This window comes from Accipiter gentilis, chromosome 1 (genome assembly GCF_929443795.1).
Source record: "Accipiter gentilis chromosome 1, bAccGen1.1, whole genome shotgun sequence".
Taxonomy (NCBI): domain Eukaryota; kingdom Metazoa; phylum Chordata; class Aves; order Accipitriformes; family Accipitridae; genus Astur; species Astur gentilis.
In genome coordinates, this window is record NC_064880.1 from 35,850,551 (window position 1) to 35,866,658 (window position 16,108).

Sequence of the window (16,108 nt, forward strand, 5' to 3'; positions counted from 1 at the left end):
CTTTTCTTCCTCCTCTCCTCCCCAATCCATGGCAATGGTGACAGCCACTGTGTCTGCAAGGCTTGTGCATTCCCTATGGTGAGCATTGGATATGACTAAAGAGCTATCACAGGAGAATGTGGTGTTTATTCTTATTGCTTGTAGTATAGGGATTATAGAGCCCAACCACAGAAGCAAAGGATGTTGAAAAGAGCTTTCTGCATATCAGAGCAAAGATCTGGAATAAAACGGTGTTGTTTAGTTGTTGCAGAGGAAAAATGGGGGTGATTAGAGAGTCAGGCAGGTGCCAAAAACTAGAAGAGTTCTGAGCACTACTGAAGTAATGCACCATCTTTGCAGATCTGTTGGCAGTGCTGAGACCCCCATCAATGTTTTACCAAAGTACTGATAGTTTTCTGTGAAAGACAGATTAGTGAAAACAATTCCTACTGAAGATAAGTTCGTATCTCAACAGAAAATGTATCAAGTTTTGAAAACCTTGCTATTCAGTAATCATGTAATTTCTCATAGCTGACTGTTTTTTGCATCTAGGCCTGAAGTTAGGTTGCTACACATGATTTGTAATTCAAGTTTGTTAAGTATCAATGATGTTTGGTGAAATGCAGCTTTCAAAGACAGTAATTGTCATCGGATGTAAAAGTAAATTTTCCAGTAGATGATGCAAAGGAAGGAAGTAGGATTTACTCTAATAGTGATTTTTATCACAATGTTTTGCAGGCATATGTTTGGAATAATAATGTTTATATAAAAGCTTCACCAACAGCAGAACCTGTGCAAATCACTGAAAATGGAGTAGAGAATAAAATTTTCAATGGAATACCAGATTGGGTTTATGAAGGTAACTATGTCAAGCATATTTTACTTTGCATTATGATGTAAAAACTTTTGGTTTACTGTAATTATTTTATTATAACTTATCTCATTCCTTATCATCGGAAAATTCAAAATAATCTAAGTCTGTATTTTGACAGAAGCATGTATCCTTACCTGAGCTTAATACCTGGCTAGTGTGAGGATCTAAGAATGGAAATGACTTCACCTAATTTGCAGCGCATCCCTGGAAATCATGATATGTGAATTAGCTTCATATGACAGATTATAAGCATTGCTCTAATGTCTCATTTCAGAACCCCAACAAACAGTCTGCACTTTGGTACCTGAACTTAAAATTAAAAAAAAAACAAACCCAAAACCAAAAAAAACCTATTAAAAACTAATGAGAATAGTGCCTAGGACAGAAAAGCCAACTTATCAGTTATAACTTAAATGAGTTTGCATCTCTTTCAGAGGAAATGTTTGGCACCCATTCTGCTCTCTGGTGGTCTCCAAATGGCAATTTTGTGGCATATGCAGCATTTAATGATACAGAAGTTCCTGTTATAGAGTATTCCTTTTATTCTGAGGACACCTTGCAGTATCCAAAGACCGTTAGAATCCCGTATCCCAAGGTCTGTGTTACTTATTAAACATGGTTGTTCTGCATTTTCATTAAGAGAGTAGTCTCATTTAATCAGTTTCTGGTAATGAAAATATTGTCTGTCTCTCCTCAACAGCTTGCTGTGATTACTCTTTTCTGAAGTCAACAGCATCTGGCAATGTTAAAGTATTTTATTATCTCCAGGGAAAAGCAAAAAGCAAAAAAAAAAAGTATGATTGAAGGTTTTGTTGTTTCACCAGAAAATTTTGAGGTAGCAAGTAGATGTTGAGATAAAAAAGCTCTTAGGGAATTGAAGTTGTACATCTGCCAAATGCTTTGTACCATTGTGTTAACGTTGTGCATGGTGTTGATAATGGAATCTTCTTCAAATAATGTAGCATTTTTAGTTGTTGGATGCTTCCTATATTGGGATGAAGGGGAGGAATCTGCTGATGGAGTTTCTTTGCCCACACGTAAAGTTCTTAGCTGTGAGAGTGAAGCCTTTATTGCATGCAGCTCCTTCTCCTCCCCCTTCCTCTCCACGTGACTTAGTGCCCACTGCTTGTAGCACAGAAGGGACTGGACTAAATGGTGTGAGAGTCAGAGTCCAATACGCTCCAAACAGGTTCTTTCAGATACTGCACATGTGGAGGGTTTCCTGTTTAATACAGATTTAGCTGTGTGAAGTTATTTGACATTACATGGGATTTTGATTTAGCAGAGCGATGCGGCAATGCACTTAAGACACGATACAAGTTACACTTAGAATACAATTGCACTATATTGCTGAATCGCAATACAAACATGATTCTCAATGCCGATCTCCATAATATGCTCACTGCCACAATGCTAGGCAGCCCCATTGCTGGGAAGGAATACATGGGTTGAAAGCATCTCAAGCCCATCACTTTCTTCAGTTCTTTTTGTTCATCATTTGGTTTTTATGCTCTGTGTTGGGCTGAGGCACCTATATATCTCCCCCCCCAACGCTGGTCTGACCAGCTCAGGAGGGTATTTTCACTCTTTTGATTAATGGGGGGCAGAACAGCTGATACAGCTGACTGATCACTCAACTGATGATACACTGTCTGGTGGAAAAGCCGCCCTCGGGTCCTCTTTGTGTCGAGTTCGGCTTTCTGTGCAGCAGCCGTGGTCAATCACTCGCTACCCTTCCCAAGCTTCAGGAGCCCATGGCCTTTGCTTGTCCCCTTGGAGCCTCCTCCAGAGGGGTCACTGATGCTCACAGCTGGGCTCATGGGCAGCTGCAGGTGCCCTGGCCTGAGCATGGTACTTGGGAAGAGACCTAGGTGTGCAATGAACTGCCAATTTAAATTGCACCTTTTATTACAAACCCCACTTGTTTGGAATATTGCTGACTTCTCGAGGTGGGTCAACTACAGCTACCTAACCATTACAGTGAGGACTTGGCTCGTTAACTTCTAGAGAAGCTCTTACTGACACAGTTACATTGCTGTCGGTAGCACTACATTAAAAGTAGTGGGGTGTGTGCTGCAGTCACAGCTTTGATGTATAGGCAGCTATTATATGATCACTTAATGTAAAGTATCAGTTTTCATAAAGAAGCACTTTTCTGTCTGTTAGCAATGGATTTGATTCCCTGTTAGATACTGCGTGTAGCATGTAGGACAAGATATGGCCAAATACTGCTTTGGGTACAGCAAGCCCTATATAGTTATGAATGTTTCCAAATGTAGTAGTCTTTCTTAGGTAGAAACACATAACTAACACTTTCATATAAAAAAATACAAAGGGTAGTTTATGTATCGATCTTAAGAACTGCATTTAGGAACTTGTCTTTTCACATGTTTGAAGTTGGCTGGTTCTACCTGACTGCCTGTAGTAATTTCTTCGTCTATAGTTTCAAATGCTTATTTCACCAAGAATATTCTCTCTTCAGAAGTACAATGAAAAAACTTCTATTTTTAGGCAGGAGCTAAAAATCCAACTGTGCAGCTCTTTATTGTGGATACCAAATTGCTTCCTCATTTCCGCTCTGCTGAAATTTCTCCACCTGCAGAAATAAAATCAGGGTAAGAAATTTTGGTTAAATGTTTGCTTGTTTCTTTTGGTGGGAGAGGAGGAGCTTTTATGTGTGACCACCCTATATTCAGTGTATATGGCAGTTTTTCCCAGTTATGCAGCTCTGGTAGCAACAAGATTTACCAGAGAAAATCTGCACAGAGATTATCCTCCTAGTGATTATATATAGATGGCATATTCCATGTATGTTATATTCAGAATGTGACAAGTTCTTGGCTCATCACATTCAGTGGAGTCTAACTATGGTGAAGTCATTTCACAGTACAACTTTAATATGAGCAAGTTTTGGTATAATCAAATTATAATATATGTATTCCAATTCACGGGGGGGGACGACAAAACAAAACCTCAATGGTAAGTGAAGATTTGATTTCATTGGAAGCAGACTCCTTGCTAAGGCAAGGTATCATGGTTGTCTTCAGATTTATACTTAAAATGTTTGTTTTCTTTGGAAACATGGTGAAAACCAGCACCTCTCACAGTAAATGGAAAATTGTATTTCTCAAAATGCCACTGGAAATGCACAACATGATATAAATGTATTTTGTAAAGAGCAGCTAAATTGATTTAAAATGCATGCACACAGAATTTGGTATCTCAGATCTTGGGTTTTGTTTTTTCTTTTTAACAGTACTGTTGAAATTTTGTAGAGGTTTGCACTTACAAACACGATGGGCATAGAAGCACAGGTTATACTGATCAACTTCAGAAAAAAACAAGAGGTCTGTTAGCTAGCGCATAAAACCAGCATTTTGTGCGTGGTGGTGAAAAAGCTGTAACTGGAATATCAGTGCTATTCCGTTTTGGTCCTCACCACAGTGTAACTAACATCTCTGTGCAAGTTTTTATGAATATGTTGTTCTTCGTCCTTTCTCTACAGTAACACTGCAATAGCTAGATGTTGTATAGCTGTTGTGTGCTGTTTTTCTCCAGAATTTCAGTGCCTCGGAATTAAAAGCCCTTTATGTTTTGGTCAGTTCTGGTTAAGATCTCTGCTGTCTTAGAGTTATGTTTTACCTTTTGTTAACACCTAATGAAAGCTGAACAAGGCTGCTGTGTGATCTGGGGAGAATAACCACTATCTACCTTCCAGCCTTGTACCCATCTGGTTAACACAGGCCTGAGGTATATAGAGTTGATCCATTTTTAAATTAATGTAACACTCTGTGTATCAGGATTAATACAAAGTTAAATCAAGTCTTGAATGATGAATTTAAGGATCAAAACGTACTCTTTCTCCCAGCGGCTGATCCAAATAATGGTTAAGCCTCAGCATGTGTGTCCTGCAAACACTGAGGTGGCCAGAACAAGCCTTGGGGAATTTTGCAAGAGCAAAAGTACATGAGTAGGAAAAGGCAAGTAATGTGCAATGTTGCTGTTGGGTAGTTTTGCTCCTGGAAGCACAAAGTAATGAATATTTGCACAGTATGTGTATTTATACCACTGTATGACAGGAAACGTTAATTTTGGTGGTGGAAAATTCTATTTTTACTTCTTTGGAGCTAAATTCTGCGTAAAACTAAGTTTGAATTGGAGGCATACCTCACTCCATCTCTTGCCTGGGTGGGGATTTTGAGGGGCAGTGCCCTGCAAATGGCTGCCTGTTGCAGCACTATCCAGAGCTCGTTGTATGCGCAGCAGTTGTACCCCCACGTTTGAAGGGGGGCACAGTGCACTTCTGTTCCAGAGGAGAACCTTTATTATTTGTCAAGGAAAGCTGCCAAATTCTGGAATGGCTGTGCTTTGCCACATAAGATGGTAGGTGAAGCTTTTTGCATGAATGACCAGCATGAAATCCATACAGCGTTTAAACACTACTTTTAGCATCATGGGTGCAGGGGGCTCCTGTTGGCTAACAGGAGGAGGAAGGCAATGGATGCTTCTTGTCTGAAATGATCTGTCCTAAAAATAAGTTGTCTTCAGAGTAGAAAGCTCCAGAGGGTGATTGCAGGAATATCCCTTCTCAGCAGCAAATGAGGAAGGGCAATGCAAAACTACTGTACTCTAAACTTGAGTTAATGCGGATAGTTAACATTTCAGGGGTCATTGAAAACTGAAGGTGCATTCCTAGTTCTCTATCATAACCTTAAAATATTTATTATGTTATAATAACAGCATAATAAATAATTTTTTTTTTTTTGGTTTTTCCTTCTACAGTCTGTCTTGTCTGATAGATGATTTATAGTCTCCAGAATTGTTAACTTCTTTCACTTTGAGGGAACAAAAACTGTGGGGCTAATTCCCCTTTTACAAAACAAGGGAAACCACTATTATAGATACATGAAGAATGGCAGTTTCTTTTTTTTCTTTTTTTTTTTTTTTTTTTTTCAAACAAGCTCCTGCAGAGTACTTTTATAATATTATTGGTCTAAAATATACTGTTTGAAGCCAGTGACAGTAGCAATTAAATGACCTACCAACTTCCCAGTCAAATATAAATGCAAAAATAGACCTTTTTCAAACATGATTTCTATACTGCAATCTAGAAATAAACCTGAATGTGGATGGTGACCAGTTGGCATATATTTTTAATCCATCCACAATAATTGTAGTGTTTTCTTTTTCTTTTTTCTCCGCCCGCCCCCCCCCCCCCCCCCCCCCCCCAATGATCACGAAGATACTTACTCTCATCACAAAACTTCCCACATGTTTTTGTTAACTAACTTTGTGGAAAAAGGGAACATGAACTTGGAACTAAGTCAAATGTGCAAATTCCAGTTAAAAATGTATGCTTGCCTTGGTGGGGAGGTTTGTTTTATTTTAGTTCGTAAGGCTTCTAGGAGATAGAAGGGATCTAAAATAGGAAAAGACGAGTACATCTAACAGATTATAATGGTAAACAAAACCAGTAAATTTTATGTGGTGCCTTTTTAAAATTAATATACAGGAATATTCATTAAAATTATATTTTTTTCAGATACTCCAATTCTTCATATCAACTAGTTGGTATTTCAAAGATGAAAGTAAAATATTCAAATAGTAATACCTGTTCTTGGTATGATCTCTCACTCTATTCTAACTAATGGAAATAAGTACTAAATTGAACAAAGATATATATCACTCAGAAAGTGCTTACAAGCGACCAACTTCGTGCATCTAAGGATAAGATTCCAAAATCTAAGGCCCCTACAGCTTAATATTCAGAAGAATTTCCTCTAGATGCACATAATACAAGATTTATGAACAGTCTGGAATAGCTATTATTTTATGCATTAGAGGATCGTGATCTGGCTGTTAGGATTTAATTGCAGTCTTTCTGGAAGTGGGTATGTACAAACCATCTAATTCTTTATTGAATGAATGAAGATAACCAAGGCATCTACAGCAGCAAAAACAATTGACAAAAAAATAGCTCAATTAGGTTTGCATCATTGTTTATTGTTGAAGAGTAGATTGAAATGAAAATAGCTAGATGAGTCTCATTCAGTGAATTGCTGAATGCTGTTGTATAGTATGCTATTACAGAGAGGATTTTAAGTATCTAATGCTATTGCTGTTTTCAGGGATCATTATTTGAGTGTTGTAACATGGGTGACAGATGAAAGGATCTGTCTGCAGTGGCTCAGAAGAATTCAGAATTTTTCAGTCCTCACAGTCTGTGACTTTGAAAGTGCTACTGAAAATTGGTCATGTCCACGGGTAAGAAAAAATGAGGTGGGAGAGTTGCAATGCTTGATAAATGAAACTAGAAAGGAGCAGATTATCTCTGAATGTTTATCTTTGTAGAAACATAGTCTGATGTTAAAATAAACATAATTGTTGTGGGATTGTTTGTTTTTTCTTTCTTAGGAAAAACAACTTACCGAAGAAAGTACAACTGGCTGGATTGGCAGAGTGAGTGTTCAATTTCTAAAACTGCTACCTGTTAATAACACTGATAGTTAAGAAAATTTCACAGGAGCTTCTTGCCAGTTGCAATGCCTCTTGTGTGCAGGCCTGATCCATTCACTTGTTGCATTTTACATGTATAGGAAAAAATGGTCTCAAATGGAGCCGCTATGCCACCCAGCTCCCGGTTTTAAGCTTTCGTGGGTATGGGGTTCTGAACTCCCTGGCTGGGCTGACAGTGCAGCAAGGGCTGGAGCTGTAACTGTGTCCTCCGTGACCTGTGCATCATATTCAGCTTGCCAAAAAGCGGAGTCCTTTCCAGATTCCTTTTTAGTTCTGACCTACTGCTTCGGTAGTGGTAGTTAGGGGAGTGCAGGAGCCAGGATTCGGAATTCCCTTTGTTATGGGGGAGTCATCAGCTGTGCTAGTTTGGCTCCTCTCCAGTCTTCCTGCCACTTCAAGAATGATCTAGGGGATAAAATGTATTAAGAAGTGTATCCTATAACCTTTGAATTGTATTGGAGGAAAGGCGTAGAGGACAAAAGTAATTTTTAGTGTTTCAGGTTGCAACAAACTATTCCAGGTTCTCCTTCAGGGTTTTTATTTATTTATTTTTCCCCCGCTCAAAATATCCATTGAAGAGAACTGGGGACGAGATGCGTATAACTGACCAGATTAAAATTTTCATATGCTTCTGCCAAACCAGTTGCTACTGTTTGGATGATGCTTTTCAAGCTGCCTCTCAGTCCTTTTGTACATGGTAGAGAGTAGGCACCTAATGAACTACACAGAAGATCTGGGGGAAGTGAAGCAGAGATGCAAAAGTTCAGACTTGGAGGGAGAAATGAGTTTCAGAGTTTTTGATGAGAACACTGAGTACACTTTCCACTCCCGCATTTTCCACACACTGATTATGCTTTAGTCACTAATTCACTTTTGAAGTCAAAAATGAAAGTTTAAAGAAATGCAAAGAGGGAGGCAACAGCAGGGATGAAATCATCCGCAGTATGAAGATGAGAGATCAACCCACCTGCTGTCAAATTTGATATGGAAAGGAAGGCCTTAACGCTGACACATTTTGCTTCTCTGCAGCAAAGGCTTCACAATTAGACAATGTGATGATCAAGCTGCAGACTTTGTAAACAGTTGTGCAAAATGAGAGGGCAAAATGCAAGTCTGTGCCATTAAACTAGGTTGTTGGGTTTTTGTTTCTTTTAAAGACACAACCCACATCTTAGGAGCTGTTGGAAGAAAAAGATAATCTCACTGTATGGTTCTTGGATTTGAGAAGGGAGTGGAAAGTAGGGAGGATTGAAGAAGGGATAGGAAAGGTATATTTGTTCTTTCTTTTATTCTTATCTACTTAGGGATGATAAATACAACACTTGACTGATATGGGATATTTTTATATATCTATGTGAGAGACGGATATATACACACAAATATGTATATACAATTCATATAAGTGTACATACAAAATTAAGCAAATTATACATGTGTATAAAATACAGACATAGAGTTTTGTCTTTATATGTGTCTATAGTGGTGGTTTTTTTTAAAAGTAGAGATGAAATGATACTTAATCTAAGAACGCTCAGAACAGCCTGTGTTACTGCATAAGGCTTCCAGGTCATGAGCTAAGTTAGAGCTTGCCAGTTGAGTTGAAGGAAAGTCACACTTTGAAAAAGCAAGACTGCTATAAGGGAGAAGCTAGCAAAATATTTGCCAGGTTATTTTTTGCAAAAATATTGCTAGGGAAGAAGGAGAGATTATCTGGAGCACATGGGTTAGGAAGACTCAAGTTCTGTCATTGCTTCCTGAGTGACCGGAGGCAAGTAACTTCATCTTTCTGTTTCACTCTCCATTTCAAAAATGGATATAGCATCTCAGAGGTAATTGCATTGTGTCAGTTGGCTAATTAAAGTTTAGATGTTTTGGACATTTATCACAGAAATAACTTTTCATTTCATTCATCTCAATTTCATTCCTCTGTTTTTCTCTCTACCATGTGGACCACATCCAAATGACAGTCAGTAGAAGGAATCCATTCATTTCCATCACTCCAAATTGATAAATGGATAGTTCCTTTGTGAAAATATCATTCCATTTTGGGTTCTCTGGCATTCTGTAATCACCTACTTACTAGCAAAATTTCCTCTTGGAAAGCAGCTTGTTTTCTTTGAATAAAAGGGGACATTTTTCACTGTTAAGCTAAAAAAAAGAAAATTAAGAGTTCAAAGAATTTGTTCACAAATACATGTTTTAAAATGAGAAATTCAAGGAAACCATATATTTGCAATTCTTAGATTGCTATAGGTTACAGCTGCATGTTGGCGTTGGACAGAATAAAACAGTGACTTTAAAAGTAGATGCACATATTGTTTCCTAAAATGGTAGGAAACTAGGAACACCTGTGGGACTTCAAATTCAAGGGAGGTAGGAGGGGACATTGATCATTATGAGGGCTAATACTCAAAAAATACTGCTACTTAAGGAGGAAGAAAATATTTTATGTGTGTTTACTTTCAGGGTAATGGCTACAGGTTCTACCTACTAGGTCAGTAGGCAAAAATTTTGCAGTACGTTCAGCGATGCATTGTTTTAAGTATTGAACCTCCTGTTTAGAGATATCAAAACCTAAATTATGATTTTGGTTTTGGAGTTTTGTTGTTTGCTTTGATAGACATCTCTCTTGTGTTCAAGTTTCAGCCATCTGTCCCTCACTTTGCACCCGATAATGCTACCTACTACAAAGTCTTCAGCAATACCGTAGGTTACAAGCACATCCATTACATAAATGGCTCACAGGTAAGTAATAAGGTTTGGGACAGTCACTACTGACTTCAGTTTCTCCTGGTGATCAAGGAGCATCACTTTCTACTTTTTGCCTTGCCTTTTCCCCCCATCCAGGCTGTAGTACCTATTACGGCAGGAAAATGGGAAGTAATCAGCATAGAAGCTGTAACTAATAACTTTTTGTAAGTATTGTAATTAAGCTATTGATTCCTATCAGGAGGGCTTGTAACAAGGGTCTAAGCAAGCAGGGAGGGAGAACAGGAAGAAAGTGTCATTTAACTCATTAAAAAATCTGATCTAAACGTGTAAGATAAACCTTTAAATATTGTAATGTACAGTAAATATTTTACCAAAACCAGTATGTTTTGCTTTTATAGATACTACATTAGTAATGAAAATGGTGGAAAGCCAGGAGGAAGAAATCTTTATAAGTAAGAAATTTTTTCTGCAATATGAGTAAAATATTTGTTAATGAAAAAGATACTTTAAGAAAAAGCATTGCAAAATAAATGATTAGGATGTTCACAGTCTAATGTGGGATGCTATATAGGATATTTAATGAAAATCAGTGTAGTACTATAAACTGTAAAACTATCTAAAATATTTTTTCTGTAAATTTAGTTAATAAAGGTAGATTGTGAAAAGGAATAACCAATTCTCAAGCAACAAACCCCTAAAGAAAACCTCTCATGCTTTTTATGCTATGATTATAATTCCAATATTAATTGAACTCAAAAGTTTAAAGTCTGTTTTCTCTAATTTTTAAATCAGTTAGGACTTTACTGCTGAATTTTAATGTATTTCATTTGGTCATCTTCCTTAAAAAGCATACATTTGTTTAGCATAGCTTAAAAAAAAAGAAGTCTTTCATGTCTGAAATAAAGCTCATCTACTTTACAGAGTGCTCTTGGAAAGCAGTCCAAATTCTCCTAAATGTGTTAGCTGTGAACTGAATAAAGAAAGATGCCAGTATTATTCTGTGTCCTTCAGCAAAGATGCAGAGTATTATCAGCTAGATTGTCATGGTGAGTATATCCGGAATTAATTGACATAAACATGACACACTGATTAGTTGGGTGGGGAAGTTTGCCTCGTCAAGATCTTGATATGCACTGCGTAACAATGATATGTGTTGATATTGTTGGATAAATGCATTGGCAGTGGAAAAACATATTCTGCCCTAGGCTCAAAAGCACCTTGACAAAAATTACCAAGATAAAATTTGATAGTTCTGTCTATCAGTGAACCCGAAAGAGGTGCAAAACACTCCTGTCTGTTGGGCATCTCCTCAAGAGCTGCATGGGGAGCTCTGTAGAAGGAATTTGGAGGCTCTGGGAGCAAGGCGAGCAACAGGCTGGGTAAAGAGAAGCGCTCTATGTGTGGGAATAAAAATAAGATAGATAGTGCTATTAAGAATCTAATGAACGTAATCATAAGTTAAGCAGCGGGACTCTAGTCTGTCTCTGACCTCTAAGTGCTTGTGCTAGACAGTACAAGGGATAAATTAATCAAAGGGTGGGAAAAATAAACTCTCCTCTAAAATTTCCCTTAGATTGAAAGGTATGTTGTTTTTTAAGATGCCAAGATCTTCCTTGATCTATGGGCTAGAAGGACAGACAGCAGAGAGGGAATAGTTCTGTCAGGTTGTAAAAATGGTTGTTTGAAGACGACTGCTGTGGCCTCTGTGACAAGGCTTACTGATTTCCAAACCATGGTCCACAACTGATGGGTAGACTTTGCTAAAGACTGTAAGTTTAATTCTTCAGTACCTCACAATCATGTGGTTTGCCTGTGAGATAGTCTTGAGTATTTTACGGGATCCTGTGGCTTGAGTCTGGGACCTGCTAACTTAAAATCCAGCTTGTGCAGACTGGAGGGAAACAAGTTCTGAGCTTTTATGATTCACCCACTTCCAGTTACTTTACAGGGGTTGTGTTTTGAGACAGCATGCAAACATGAAGGTTTGTGCTCTATCAACAGGTCCTGGCCTGCCCATATCTACTCTGCACAGAAGCAGTGATGATCGAGGTATGGGGTTGTCTTAAAATATAATTTGCATTGAGCCAGAAAATTGCACTGTAAATTTATTTTAATTTTGTTCTCATTGCTTAGTATACTAATTTAAATGTCAGTTATAAAGGGTAAATTTAATTTCAGATAATTACTCTAGTATACTTAACCAGAAGAATAAATTATATAGCTTGGCATACGTTTATTCATAGTTTATTTAATACTATTTTACATTGTGCTAGGAAACAGTGAGTAATGTATGACTGACTGACTGGGTAATTGTTCACTTTTTCTGAAATTGTGTTGAGATGAAAAACGGGGAAACCAGCTTTCTGGTTACTTAAATTACTGAAGGAAAGCTATATCATAAACATTGAATCTGAGAGGAAAAACAAAAAGTGCAGTAAACTAAGACTGCAGTGTAGGTTGTCATCATCTCAGATTGAATTTTTAAAGCAGTTCATAATTAAAGAGCAATGCATTTGAAAATAATATATTCAGTCTTTGACTCTTACTAACTCTGTTATTTAGTCCTCAGGTACTTGGAAAATAACACTCAACTGGAAAATTCATTGAAAGATATTCAGATGCCTTCAAAAAAAATTGGCTCCATTAGTGTAGGTGGATACAGTAAGTTCAAAAACATGTTTTATCTTTCTCTCCCCCTTCCACCAAGTGATTCAAGGTCGTCTGCTGAAAAGCATGACAGAAAAGATAGGTGTATTGGGGATTATTGAAGTTATTCAGCACTCAGAGGCAAGACAAGAATATTTTTTTTTTTGCATTCTGTTTTTCTGAAATCCCAAAATATTCTTATCTAAAATATGCTTTTTCCCTAGTGTGATATCTTGATGTTTTCATGATGAAGTGGCTCATTTTTTCCTTGATAATTACCTGAAAAACCGAAGTCCCTACCACATTAAATAAATAAGTAAGAGGAATGGGAGGTGGGGCACAAAGCATTGTTGAATTTAAATTAAATTCAAGTAGGTCTTAATTTACAGGTACCAAGTCCCTTTGGTTTGTGTTAGTAGGTTGGGATAGTGCAGGAGAAGTTCAGTTATTATCAAAAACCAGACATAGGATCTACATGGAAAAGCTTGGAAAATTATTTAGGCTACATTTCAACAAGATCGCCTTTGACTTTGCGTAGGCGAATATTTGGATTGAATAGTCATGTTCAATAGTCTTATGTACATTCACGCTCCAAGACTACATAAACCTCTGAACACAGACTAGAACAAAATGCTAGAAATTGAACTGCTGATGCTTTGCTGGTGGTGCTCCTCTAAATTTGCACATCTGGGTACAGAAGCTTTCTTGGTGTGCTCCTGGGATGGGGAACATCAGATGGACCAGCAGTGGGAGGCCTGGCACCTGTCTAAATTGTTCTTGTTCCAGCCTTTGCTACTAGCTTTTCTCTTCAGGACAAACTTCCTCTTGATAAAATGAATTAATATTCTTAATGGAATTATATTTTACAAACTGTATTGAGTTCTGCTAGTCATTAACTGTTCTTTTTTATGCCTCCCTTCTTCCACTGCTACCTTATTTATATAATAACTCTCTTTATCTTTGTGTTTTCTGTCTTTTATTTCTGTCACGTTTTTACTAGGGCTAAAGATGAAATCTTGCAGGCAAGATGGAGGTTTAAAGATGTTCTTCGTGCTATCAGTTGTATATTCATCTTTTTATTCCTCTTTGTTCTTACTACTTCATCTCTTCAGGGTAAAAGCTTTTGGGTAAGGGGACTCTATTTTTAATGTCACAAATAGGAGAAATAAACCTATTTATGTAGTCTTACTTCAAGTTCAAGTCTGCTCACAAGTCCATGTATGTTACCAAAGAAGAAATCCACTCCCATGACTATAGAGAATGCCAAAAATTAAAATCAGTATTTTCATGTGTTCAGTTTAGATTGTTACTTTTTCAGTGTTTTAATATTCATATCTGGACAAATTTCTGTAAGGCTTGCACTCTGACTATTACTGCAGTGCAGTCAATCAGCATTGCTTCGTGCATTCTTTGTATCATCAGCTCTTTTAAAATTCATGAGTGAACAATCGAGCCAATTGGTTTGCAGAACATACATGGTGTGCATTTAAAATGTTCAGCTAACTCTCAGCCAGCTTGGGTGGAAAGAGTAACATGGAGGGAACTGGAATCAATGTTGCTTGAGAAATAATAGATATTTGGATGTGTTCCTGGGATGCTTTACAAACTGTCATGCAAAGCCTATCTGGCAGGTTCAAAATATTTAAAATTTCTTTTAAGTCCTGGGAGAGAAATTTGTGTAGAGAAACATTTTTGAACTAGTGTCAGATTTACCACTGTAGAGACTTACCAAGTTTTACATGTAACATTGTTCTACATTATAAACTTACAAATGTTACGAGACAGCATGCTGAATCCCCAAATTTTATTATTATTATTATTGCAGACATTTCAGTTCCAGACTTTCTGTTAACTTAGCTGTAAAACATTAAAAAAAAAAAGAAAAAAATAGCTAGGAACTTTTACATGTATATATTAGGACAGTTCAGATGAAACTACTTTTTAACTTTTAGGGGGTGACTCAAATGTGCTTTTGTATGAATTGCAATGCATGTCAAATCACTTCACTGCAGAACTGACCTAGGTCAAACTCTTTTCACTTTTAGACCTGTGGTATCAAATGATATTGCCTCCCCATTTCGATTTATCAAAGAAGTACCCTCTGCTGCTTGATGTGTAAGTCTTCAAGTTACATGGCAATGTTGTGTTAATAATCACTTTCATCTACTTCAAATGCTCTTAATAAGATCAGGAAACACAAAATTGGCATGTTTTCTAATTACTTCTTGAAGTAGTTTTAAGAGGGAATGAAAAAAATGAAAATCCCAATTTTGTGGTAGTCCTGTACCATAAGATGATGTAATGCTTGACAAGCATATATTTTGCTGGTGGCAGTGAGGCAGATACATTCTGACTTAAAAGCTGGGATGTTAGCTTTAGCTTAGCTCCTTCTCTGCTCTTCTAAGAGTTCATTAGGAATAATATTCAATGAAATTATATTCTGGAATGAAACCTTGAATAAGCTGTGTGTCCTAAAGCTGAAGCAGTGAGTGTGATATTGCATTTTCTCTGTGATATTTGACTGTCAACTGGTACTGGCAAACTGCACCCTGTGGTCAGGATTGCATTTGCTGGTTTTTTCATAAATTCAAGACCATGAGCACGTGCTGTTTGGTCCATTCTTCCTCAGGAACTTCTGGTCATGCTGGTATGTTTTCTTCTAACTGGAAGTTAGTGAAATTTAGCTATTTATTAAAATAGAAATGTTAATATTTTCCTTTTTTTATGAAAAGCTGAATCCACAAGTTAGCTGTTAATTGTTAGATACATCTTTATATGCATAATTTGGTAGCACTATAATACTTTTTATATATACCTACTGAACGTTTTAATGAGCAGTCAGTGCTTTTTCCTTCTTAAGACTTATTTTGGTTTTGATTCTATTTTTATTGACTTAACCTGGGCCTTTGTCACGATCACCTCTGCTTCATGGTGATCTTGGTGGCAGAATTTCCTAGTAGTTTTTTCTTTTGCTTTTAAAACTGGGAAAAATGGGTAATAGAGCCATAAGAGCCACTCTTCCATTTCTTACTCTGTTGAACGGTGGCTAGAGAAGTGCACTGCAAACAGAATTTTACCATCCAGGCACTCACAGAGTGTGATTTCATAGTGCTCAAGTGCTTTTGAATATTTTAAAATAAAAAGTTATAATTTCAGTTTTGCTTCCTTTTTCTCAGCCTGTATAAGAAATAGTTTAGACTGTAGGGAACACTGATGAGAGACTAAAAATGCAGGAAAAGATCTTTTTCCTTTCCCCAAATGAAGGCTATATGTTGATTTCAGACTTTAACCAAAGAAATTCTGGGTAAATGGAACAGAAATGGTTAAAGAGCATTGCTTTGAAACTCAGATGAGTAGATATGCCAACACAAAAATAATTTT

General features: G+C 37.1%; 1 protein-coding gene across 1 annotated transcript in view; it reads left to right on the forward strand.

Annotated features, from left to right (window-relative positions):
- The window catches only part of DPP4 (dipeptidyl peptidase 4), a 41,410-nt gene that overhangs the window by 11,874 nt on the left and 13,428 nt on the right, over positions 1-16,108 (forward strand). Inside the window, exons 8-19 of the mRNA XM_049798948.1 lie at positions 718-838; positions 1,288-1,448; positions 3,365-3,468; positions 6,982-7,117; positions 7,268-7,312; positions 10,010-10,114; positions 10,217-10,284; positions 10,480-10,533; positions 11,003-11,127; positions 12,083-12,130; positions 12,644-12,742; positions 14,773-14,842. Of these exons, the coding sequence (XP_049654905.1) occupies positions 718-838; positions 1,288-1,448; positions 3,365-3,468; positions 6,982-7,117; positions 7,268-7,312; positions 10,010-10,114; positions 10,217-10,284; positions 10,480-10,533; positions 11,003-11,127; positions 12,083-12,130; positions 12,644-12,742; positions 14,773-14,842 (1,136 nt within the window). The remainder of the gene's footprint in view (positions 1-717; positions 839-1,287; positions 1,449-3,364; positions 3,469-6,981; positions 7,118-7,267; positions 7,313-10,009; positions 10,115-10,216; positions 10,285-10,479; positions 10,534-11,002; positions 11,128-12,082; positions 12,131-12,643; positions 12,743-14,772; positions 14,843-16,108) is intronic.